Below are 10,282 nucleotides of genomic sequence, written 5' to 3'. Positions count from 1 at the left end.
TCCGCGCCGTGTCCCGGTGCGGGTCGCGTTGCCCTGCCCCGACCCCTCCCATTCCCGAGCAAACAGCGGCGTTTCCCAGCACGGGGCTGGGGGGGGGATGCTGCTAGGAAGCGGTTGGGACGGCTCCAGCCCCACCTGTGCTGGCAATGGGTGTCCGTGCCCGGCCGTGACCCCCCCGCGTTGTGCAATGGGCCCGGAGGTGGCGCAAGGTCTCCTCCCCCCCCCTCGAGGAGCGCACTTAAAGCGGCGGCGGCGGCGGAGCTGCACCGCACACCATGGGGGGCTTCACGGGCGCGCTGTGCCTCGCCGCGGTGCTGGTCCTGGTGGGCGGGCGGCCGCTGTGAGTGTGAGCGGGTCAATGGGGCGGCAATAGGGCGGGGGGGAGGGTGAGAAGGGCAGTGGGGCTGCAGGAGGAGCGGGCGGGGGGGGGGGGGGGGTTGCACAGAGCATTGGGTGCGTACAGAGCTTCAATAGGGGAAGGGGGTGCAGAGGGAGGATGTGTAAGGCGGGTGGGCTTCGGGACCGGGGGGTCCATTTGTGCTCCTTCAGTGTGAGGGCTGTGCCATAACCTTCGGTGCTCACCCACCCTCAGGACTCAGCACAAAGCCCAGACACCTGGAGATGGGCACCTTCATGGGGCTGAGCCCCCCGGCAACGACACGGGTGAGAGCTGTGGGATGGGGGTCCCAGGTGGGAGGGTCGCAGAGGGGACTGTGAAGCTGCGGGTGGCACCCGGGAGGTCTGTGCCGACCCGAGCTCCCCCTGCAGCCCTGGCCCAGATCTGCGGGGATGAGGGCGGCTTCGACGCTGCGACGCTGAGCGAGAACGGCACCATGCTCTTCTTCAGAGGTAGGGAGCGGGATGGGGGGGGGGGGTGAGGAGAAATGTGGTCAGGGGGAGATGGAGGTGGAACTGGGAGGGGGGAAATGGGCTGTGGGTTAAATGGGGGTGGGAAGGGGGGAGGATGGGGGGGATGTGGGAGGTGTGGGGGATGTGGCTCTGGAGACTGGGAGGGAATGGGGTGTGTATGGGGATGGTGTGTGGGGGGGAATGGGGGAGACGGGGTCTGTAGGGACCTGAGGATATAGGGAATGTGGATAAATGAGGGACGGAGGTGGGCCGGGTTGGCTGTGGGGCAGAGCTGTGGGTAGCACAGTGCTCCTGCCCAGGAGGGGACGTGTGGGAGACCTCGTGGGAGAGACCCCAGATCCACAGCCGCCCCCTGGCTGAGTCCTGGCCTGAGCTGGAGGGTCCCGTGGACGCAGCGCTGCGCATCCACCGCCAAGACCACCCCGAGGAGCACCAGAGCCTCTACCTATTCCAGGTACAGTCCCAAGCCGGGGGTCTGGGCAAGGGGATCCCAAGCTGGGGGTGTTGGGGTGGGAAGTCCCAGACTGAGAATCTCAGACTGGTGGTCATAGGCTGGGGGTCTGAGCTGCTGGATCCCAAGCTGGGGGTGCTGGGGTGGGGTGTCCCAGGCTGGGCACACCAGACTTGAAGTCCTGGACTGGGCTGCTCCTGGGTGTTGGGGGGCTGTCCCTGTGCCCGCAACCCTGGGCTGCCCATGAGATGGGTGGTCTCGAGGCCATAGGGTTGGCCAGAGCTGGGAGCTGTGGGTCTGAAGCTGTGGAGTTCATTGCAGGGTGAGAAGGTCTGGTCCTATGCCGGGGGGCAGCTGCGCCCCAATTTCCCTCGGCGCATTGGGGACGAGTTCCCGGGGGTCCCTGGAGATCTGGATGCTGCTGTGGAGTGTCACCCCGAGGAGTGTGGGGGGGAGACCGTGCTCTTCTTTAAGGGTGAGCGCAGTGTGGGGGGCTGTGGGGCGCCCGGGGCTGCGTGGCAGTGCCGCACCAAACGAGCCACGCTGCCCCCTATGAGTCATTCTGTGCCATATGAGCCACGCTGCCCCCTATGAGCCACGTTGTGCCGTACGAGCCGTTCCGCCCCCTTGCGCAGGGGATCGGCTGTTCTCCTTCGACTTGGAGCTGCGGAAGACGAAGGAGCGCCCTTGGCTGGGTGTGGGGCCGTGCGACGCAGCGCTGCGCTGGTTGGAGCGCTACTACTGCCTGCAGGGCACACGCTTCTATCGGTTCAAACCCAGCAACGGGGAAGGGCTCCCCGGGTACCCCCGTGACCTCCGGGACTACTTCATCCCCTGCCCTGGTCGAGGTGAGGAGGGTCCCCTGGGGCCGTCCCAGGGATCTGCAGCCCGGGGACTCACATACTGGAGACGTACTGGGGACTGACATACTCAGTGGGGATGCACCCTCATTACCCACTCTTGTGACCTACACCCTGGGGATCCCCTCCTGCAGGGCCCTGGGACCCAGCACCAGGGTGGCCAAGGGACCCTCAGGCCCCCTCCATACAGTGGGAATCTCGCTGGCCATGCCGGCATCCCCCATCCCCATCCCCATTCCATCCCCATCCCCATCCCCATCCCCATTCCATCCCCATCCCCATCCCCATCCCCATTCCCATTCCATCCCCATCCCCATCCCCATCCCCATCCCCATCCCCATCCCATCCCCATCCCCATCCCCATTCCATCCCCATCCCCATCCCCATCCCCATTCCCATTCCATCCCCATCCCCATCCCCATCCCCATCCCCATCCCCATTCCATCCCCATTCCATCCCCATCCCCATCCCCATCCCCATCTCCATCCCCCTCCCCATCCCCATCTCCATCCCCATCCCCATCCCCATCCCCATCCCCATCCCCATCCCCATCCCCATCTCCATCCCCATCCCCATTCCCATTCCATCCCCATCCCCATTCCCATTCCATCCCCATCCCCATCCCCATCCCCATCCCATCCCCATCCCCATCCCCATCCCCATCCCCATCCCCATCCCCATCCCCATCCCCATCCCCATCCCCATTCCCATTCCATCCCATCCCCATCCCATTCCCTGACCCCATATCAGCGCTGCCTCCAACCTGCAGGGCACGGACATGGGAACAGCTCATGGGGTGACGCTGGTGACCGCTGCAGTGGGCAGCCCTTCCAGGCCATCACCTCGGATGACAGCGGTCGCATCTACGCCTTCCGTGGTGAGGGGCACAGGGGTTGGTGTGGGGCTGTGTGCCGTGGGGCCGCGGGGTGCTGATGTGTTCTGCAGGTGGGCTGTCGTTCCGGCTGGACTCGTGGCGGGATGGGTGGCACGCGTGGCCGCAGTCACACAGCTGGCCGGGTCTGCAGGGTGACGTGGATGCCGCCTTCTCCTGGGATAAGCGCATGTACCTGATCCAGGTGGGCCCCCCTTGGGGATGGGGATGCTTAGGGACGTCGCCTGGTACCGGCCCTTCGTGATGTTGCCACCAGGAGAAAGGCGGTGTGGTGGCACAGCAGCGTCCCTCCATGGCTGTGCTGCTCCTGGCCTGTCTGTGTCCCTGATACCTCCAACCCATATTAGAACTGGCCCCATCTGGGGGCAGCCCCACAGCCCTGAGTGTCCCTGATGTCCCCGTGCCCACCCCATACCCATCCTGTGCCCACCCACTGCCTGACCCCACATTCCTGTGCCCACCCATGCCCGTCCGTGACAGCCCTGTCTCTGTGCCCATCCATGACTTTCCCCACTCCCACCCTATGCCCACTGATGCCCACCCGCTCTCTGCAGGGCTCGCAGGTCTCCATCTACCTGTCGGGCAGAGGCGGCCACCAGCTGGCAGAGGGGTACCCACGGGCTCTGCAGGACGAGCTGGGGGTCCCCAAGGCCGATGCCGCCTTCACTTGCCCCGGATCCTCGGAGCTCTACGTCACCACAGGTGGGCGGCGGATGTGCGGGGCTGGCAGGGGGCAGGAGGGGGGTCCTCGTGGCACCGGGTGACACCGCTGCGTCCGCAGGGGACCGCGTGCGGCGCGTGGACTTGACGCAGAGCCCACGGCGAGCGGATGGGCCGCAGCCTCTGCCCCACGATGGCGTGGATGCGGCCATGTGCACAGCCGAGGGCATCTACCTGCTGCGTGGGGACAGCTACCACCGCTACAGGAACGTGGCCGAGCTGCTGGCCGCCCGCCTGCCCGCAGCGCCCCGCAGCATCGCTGCCGATCTGTTCCGCTGCTCACAGTGAGCGCCGCCCCCAGCCCCAGGCTGCAATAAAGGCTGTGGAGACCCTGCCCTGCTCTGTCTGTGCCTCAGTGTTGGGGGCGGGGAGGTCGGTGTGACTGGGCTGTGTTGGGCTGAGTTAGGCTGTGTTGGGCTGTATGGAACTGTATTGGGCTGTACTGGGCTGTATTGAACTGTGCTGGGCTGTGTAGGGCTGTACTGGGCTGTATTGAACTGTACTGGACTGTGTAGGGCTGTATTGAATTGTTCTGGGCTGTGTAGGGCTGTACTGGGCTGTGTAGGGCTGAATTGGGCTGTGTAGGGCTGTACTGGGCTGTATTGGGCTGTGTTGGGCTGTACTGGGCTGTATTGAACTGTATTGGGCTGTGTAGGGCTGTACCGGTCTGTGCCGGGCCATGTATATTCAGACTGGATATCAGCAACAATTTCTCCTAGCAATGGTTGGGCAAAGCAATGCCGTGCCGTGCCGTGCCGAGTCGCTGCTCAGTGCTGCCCTCCGCTGTTCGGTGCCGGGCCGAACCGGGCCGAGCTGCCCCTCTGGTGCTCCCCCAGCTCCCGCCGTGCTCTGTGCCGTACGTGTGCCGTGTCATCACGTGCCGTTCTGCGCTATCCCGTGCCGTGCCGTTCTGTGCCGTTCTGTGCTGTTCTGTACCATTCTGTGCCATTCTGTGCCGTTCCGTGCCATTCTGTACCATTCCGTACCATTCCGTTCCGTTCCTTGCCGTGCCGCCCGCAGCATCTCATTCTGTGTCACTCCGTACCGCTCCGCCCCGCACTCGGAAGCGGAAGCCGGTCCCCCCCCCCGCACCCCCCCGGCAGCGGAGCCGCCGCAGGTACCGGAGGGGCCGAACCGGGGCCGCTCCCCCCCCCTCCTTTCCCGGGACCGCAGCACGGGGCCGTGCGGGGGGTGGGGGGGTGGTACCGCAGTGCGGGCGGGCGATGCGGGGAGCGAGGATGCGGCGGCGGGGGGGGGTGAGGGAGGACTGCGGGGGGGTCACCCTCTGCCCCCACTGCCCCCCATAGGCCCCATGGACGCGGAGCTGCCGGCGCCGCGGGGGCTGTAGGAGCCGCAGCACGAAGGTGAGAGCCGGGCGGAGCGGGGCCGGGGGGGGGGAGAAGCGGGGGGCCGGTTTGGGCCGGGGGTGCCCCGCGCTGATCTAACCCCTCCCCCTCCCCCCCCCCGTACCTCCAACCGCCCCCCAGGCCCCACCATGTCGGGGGCGCTGAGCAAGCGCAGCGATGTGGCCAACGACAACAGCTGCCTGGGCCCGGCGGGGCTGAGCCTGGCGCTGCACGGCCCCCCCCGAGGCGCTGCCCCCCCCCGAGGAGCCCCCGAGCACCAAATGGCTGAAGGACGGACAGAACCTGCAGCGCCGCGCGGCCGAACGCGACCAGAACCGCAACGAGGTGCGGCCGCCCCACGAGCAGTCGGAGCTGAGCGCCCGCAACGCCCGCAACGCCGCCGCGGGGGGAGCGCCGCTGATCGAGGACGAGGAGGAGGAGGACGAGGAGGAAGAGGACGAGGATGAGGACGGCGATTCCACGCCGGTGCAGAGCGACCCGACCACGGGAGAGTCGGAGCCCAGCGGGGAACGTGCCATGAGGGAGCCGGGACGCAGCGCCAGCCGCCTCTTCGGGCCCCGCAGCGGCACGGCCAGCGATGAGGACTCCAGCTGGGCCACGCTCAGCCAGGGCAGCCCGGCCGGCAGCTCTCCTGACGATGCAGGTGGGCCCCGTGTGCCGCTCCGGCCCCCCGTGCTGTGCCATGCAGCCCCCGGCCCCACAGCCCAGAGAGAGACACAAGGGGGTGGATTTAAAGTGAGACAGGGCAGGTTTGGGTTGGATCTGAGGAGGAAGTTTTTCACCCAGAGGGTGGTGCTGCACTGGAACAGGTTGCCCAAGGAGGCTGTGGATGCCCCATCCCTGCAGGCATTCAAGGCCAGGCTGGATGTGGCTCTGGGCAGCCTGGGCTGCTGGTTGGTGACCTGCACACAGCAGGGGGTTGGAGCTGGATGAGCACTGTGGGCCTTTGCAGCCCAGGCCATGCTGTGACTCTGATTCTATCTGATGCTCTGCCCTGCAGCCTGCAGGAGCTGCTCCTGATGCTCTGCCCCCAAACCCACACACAGTTCCACAGCCCTGGGCCCAATGCTCAGCCCTGTGTCCCCCATCCCCTCACCCCCCAGCTCAGTCCTGACGCTCTGCCCCACCATCCCTGTCTCCCACGTGCCGCCCTGCCCTGCCGTGCCCATCCCAGGCCCTTGGCTGCATGGCCTCATCTCCCTGCCCAGCCCTACTCTGACCTGTGCCCCCATCCCGCAGCCCCACAGCACAGCATTGCCCCCCAGGCCCTGCCCGGTTCGTACCCCCTGCACTGCATTGCTCCAGCCATTCTGTGCACCCCGAGCCCCATCCATGCTGTGTCCCCATGCTGTCCATACTCACATCATTCCCGCTGTGCCCTCGCTGTTCCCCAGCACCCTTCCCTGCTGTGACCCACCCCTGCAGCCCCGTCCCCATTTCTCTGTCCCCACAGTCCTATCCCAGCCTCCCCCATCCGCACATCCCACCCCCTGTTGGTGCTTCCCCAGACGATGCCGTCAGCGGTTGCCAGGGAAACACCAGGGCTGGGGTGGGCAGGTGAGGGATGGAGATGGACCAGGATGAGGATGGATGGGATCAGGATGGACCAGGATGGGGATGGGGCGCGGTGGGATGGGATGGGGCCACCCCACAACCCCCAGGACCCCCCATGATGGGGGTCCGTGGTCTGGCTGTGCCCTTCCCTTTCCTCATGCAGCCCTGTGCCCTGCCTGGCTCACTGGGGGGACACAGCCTCATCTCCCCCCCACCCCTACACCCCCCAGATTCCTTCTGGACCCGCAACTCCTTTGAGACAGACTCAGACCTGCCTGCGGGATGGATGCGGGTGCAGGACACCTCGGGCACCTATTATTGGCACATCCCCACCGGCACCACGCAGTGGGAGCCTCCAGCAGGGCTGGCGCGTGGCTCGGGGGGCAGCACCCCCTGCGAGGAGCAGCCAGTGAGTGGGGGGCGAGTGGGGGGCAAGTGGGGGGCTGCCCCATGGCGCAGCATGGAACTGAGCTGCCCGCTCTGCCTGCAGCTCGCCTGGACTGGCTTCGCCCCGGCTGAGCGCTTTGATGACGGTGACTTCTGGAAGGTGAGTGGCTGTGTGTGCTGGGGGGGGGGGGTCACACTGTGCCCAGCCCTGATACTCTGCTCCCCCAGGACCCCACAGCTGAGGAGGAGGTGGATGGTGAGCCAGGAACGCAGGATGTGGAGCCACAGGCACCAGACTCGGCCTCGCTGGGTGGCAGGTGGGGGCCGCAGGGACTGAGCTGGGGCACGGCAGCCCCGTGCTTGGGGCGATGCCAGGAGCAGGTGGTGGCAGCTGGTGGCACATGCTGACGGCTGCCCTCACTCTTGCAGCACGGCTGTGGCTGAAGAGGATGAGCCCGGCTCGAAGGTAGGAGGTGGGGGGGGGGGGCTGAGCGCTGCCCTCTCCTGGTGGGGGGGGGCTCCTGCCCAGCTCCCCCTGCCCGAGCATCACAGGGCACAGTGCTGTCAGCGCTGCGGGGAGGGCTCTGTGCTGCCCTCACTGTGTGGGGTTGTGGGGGCCGGGCTGTGCCCACCCCGCCGTGCCCCGCAGAGCTTCGCCGTGCGCTCGCTGGGCTGGGTGGAGATGAGCGAGGAGGAGCTGGCACCTGGCAGGAGCAGCGTTGCTGTCAACAACTGCATCCGCCAACTGTCCCTGCACCAGCACGACGCGCCCGGAGCATGGGGGGGGGTGAGTGCCCCCCACGCATCCCACATCCCCGGCCCACGGCCCACAGCTCCCCCCAGCCTGATGTTGCCCTCCCAGGGCCGGGCCATGCTGCTGCTCCTGCAGAACCAGACGCTGAAGCTGGTGGACCCGCAGGACCAGAGCCTGCTGCATGCACAGCCCGTGGCCAGCATCCGCGTCTGGGGTGTGGGGCGCGACAGCGGCAGGTGGGGGCATGGGGACTCACAGTGGGGGCGGCTTGTCTGGGGCTGTGTGGGATCATATGGGCACGTGGAAGGGGCGCTCGGGGCTCACGTGAGATCTTTTGGGGGGCACGGAGGGGTGTCTGAGTGGACGGGGTGGGCATGGCACAGGACCTGGGGTGGGTCTGTGCACCTGGGGGGGTGAGGGGGGTCCTGTGCATGCAGAGCGCTGGTGTGTCTATTTGCATGTGGGGTGCAGGGTGTGGGGGGTCCCGTGCATGCAGGATGTGGGAGATCCATGTGCGTGCAGGGAGTGGGGCTGGGGGGTCCTGTGCTTTGAGGGTGCAGGGTCCTGGGGCGCGTGGGAGCCTTGTGGTCTGGGTGCCGGGCTCTGTGCTTTGGGGTGGGGGCACACCTGGCCTCGCTGACTCTGTTCTCTGGCTCTCTTCTGCTGCTCTGGCTGGGCACCCAGGGAGAGGTAGGGCAGCACCACAACCTCAGTCCCTGCCCGCATTGTGCTGCGCTGGGGGCTCGGCGCTGGGCGGGGGGGGATGTGGGCCCTGGGGTGTGGTGGGGGGGAGCTCTGAGCGTAGCCTTTCCCTGCAGGGACTTCGCCTACGTGGCGCGGGACCAGCTGACGCAGATGCTCAAGTGCCACGTCTTCCGCTGCGAGGCTCCTGCCAAGGACATCGCCACCAGCCTGCACGAGGTCTGCTCCCAGGTGAGCCCCAGCCTGCCCAACCTGCTGCCCCCGCCGTGGGGATGGAGGTCGGGGCTGCAGTGTGAGAATCACGGCCCCCTGCTGCCCCCAGATCATGGTGGAACGGCGAAGTGCCCGGGCGCTGGCTAACGGCCTCTCCGTGGACGCCTCCAGGATGGTGGAGATCCCCTTCCAAGGTGCGGTGCAATGGGGGCCTGGGGGGCTCAGGGTGGGTGTGTACGTGGGGCAGGCTGGATGGGGGCTGCCATGCACAAGGTGTGGGGGGGAGCAGGCGATGCATGCGGTGACTTTGTGCTGTGCCCACAGTGGAGTTCCCGGCGCCCAAAAGCGAAGTGGTGCAGAAGTTCCACGTCTGCTACCTGGGCTGCGTCCCCGTCGCCAAACCCGTGGGTGAGCCCTGGGGGGAGGCAGGGTTGGGGGGTCCCGAAGGTGGGTGTGGGGAGCAGAGGGGTCCTCCTGCACGCCCCCAACCCCACACTCCCTCCCCGTTGTGCCCGTCCCAGGCATGGACGTCATCAATGCGGCGCTGGAGGCGGCGTTGGCCACCAGCAGCAAAGAGCACTGGACGCCCATTGTGGTCAACGTGGCGCCCGCCACGCTCACCATCACCCACGAGCAGGTGCGCTGGCCGCGTTCCCGTCCCCCGCCCGCAGCCCCGTCCCGGTGCCGCCCCCAATCCCGGTGTGTGCCCGCAGACAGAGGCGGTGCTGTGCGAGTGCCGCGTGCGGTTCCTCTCCTTCATGGGTGTGGGCAGAGACGTGCGCTCCTTCGCTTTCATCATGGCCAGCGCGCCCGGCGCGTTCCGCTGCCACATGGTGTGGTGTGAACCCAACGCGGCGGGGCTGAGCGAGGCGCTGCAGGCTGCTTGCATGGTGAGTGCCCCCCCCCAGCCCCGCGGCCCCCCTCGCCCCCCGCCCGGCCCGCTCCTGCTCACCCGCTGCCCGCAGCTGCGCTACCAGAAGTGCTTGGACGCGCGGCCCCAGGCTTCCAGCTCCTGCCTGCCCGCGCCGCCCGCCGACTCGGTGGCACGTCGCGTGGGCTCCACCGTGCGCAAGGGCGTGCAGAGCCTGCTGGGCAGCCTGAAGCCCAAGCGCCTGGGGGCGCAGACGCCGTGACGGGACGGAGGCGACGGGAGCGCAGCCAGCGGAGCCCCACCGCTGCCGGCAGGACGGCGCTGGGACGGGGCGGCCGTGCCGGAGCCGCGCGCCCACCGGGGCGCGTGTGTGTGTGTGTGAATGTCTCCAGGCGGGCGGCGCGGCTGCATCCCATCCGTGGGTCCCGGTGCCGTGGGGCGGCCGTGGGGCCGGGGGGTCGGGCCGGAGTCCTGCCCTGCGCGTGGGGCCGGGGCGGGGCGCTGCCCGCCCGATGCATGCGGTCTAACCTGCAGCGTGGGGACCCTCGGGGGCCACCCGGCTCCGAGCCGCCCCTCCTGCTGTAACAGAGATCTGTGTCGTACTAAATAATTAATAAACCCATTCCACCAGCCCGGCCTGC

At 67.7% G+C, this 10,282-nt stretch overlaps 2 protein-coding genes across 2 annotated transcripts; both read left to right on the top strand.

Annotated features, from left to right (window-relative positions):
- The first annotated feature begins 224 nt into the window (after positions 1–224).
- On the top strand, positions 225–4,128 carry HPX (hemopexin). The gene is made up of 10 exons (XM_072350631.1): positions 225–340; positions 593–663; positions 769–849; positions 1,170–1,324; positions 1,643–1,796; positions 1,957–2,169; positions 2,951–3,058; positions 3,127–3,257; positions 3,628–3,775; positions 3,855–4,128. The coding sequence occupies exons 1-10, from the start codon at positions 276–278 to the stop codon at positions 4,079–4,081; spliced, it is 1,353 nt and encodes a 450-aa protein (XP_072206732.1). The 5' UTR covers positions 225–275; the 3' UTR covers positions 4,082–4,128.
- Positions 4,129–4,782: 654 nt separating this feature from the next.
- On the top strand, positions 4,783–10,271 carry APBB1 (amyloid beta precursor protein binding family B member 1). The gene is given in 16 exon segments (XM_072327103.1): positions 4,783–4,910; positions 5,101–5,157; positions 5,281–5,375; positions 5,377–5,803; positions 6,945–7,123; positions 7,205–7,261; positions 7,330–7,418; positions 7,531–7,567; positions 7,751–7,888; positions 7,964–8,091; positions 8,674–8,788; positions 8,880–8,964; positions 9,095–9,178; positions 9,292–9,407; positions 9,484–9,660; positions 9,736–10,271. Coding segments are annotated over 14 exon segments (1,887 nt in total). The 5' UTR covers positions 4,783–4,910; positions 5,101–5,157; positions 5,281–5,288; the 3' UTR covers positions 9,904–10,271.
- Positions 10,272–10,282: the final 11 nt, after the last annotated feature.

This window comes from Excalfactoria chinensis, chromosome 1, assembly GCF_039878825.1.
Source record: "Excalfactoria chinensis isolate bCotChi1 chromosome 1, bCotChi1.hap2, whole genome shotgun sequence".
NCBI lineage: Eukaryota > Metazoa > Chordata > Aves > Galliformes > Phasianidae > Excalfactoria > Excalfactoria chinensis.
Note: the sequence above shows the minus strand (reverse complement) of the source record. Positions and strands in the feature narration are given on the sequence as shown.

Bases quoted from the DNA above. Each gene is read 5' to 3' on its own strand.
- HPX (XM_072350631.1), top strand. From the start codon at position 276: ATGGGGGGCTTCACGGGCGCGCTGTGCCTCGCCGCGGTGCTGGTCCTG. The intron at 664-768 runs GTGAGAGCTGTG...CTCCCCCTGCAG, and splicing joins GCCCCCCGGCAACGACACGG to CCCTGGCCCAGATCTGCGGG. The intron at 3,258-3,627 runs GTGGGCCCCCCT...CGCTCTCTGCAG, and splicing joins AGCGCATGTACCTGATCCAG to GGCTCGCAGGTCTCCATCTA.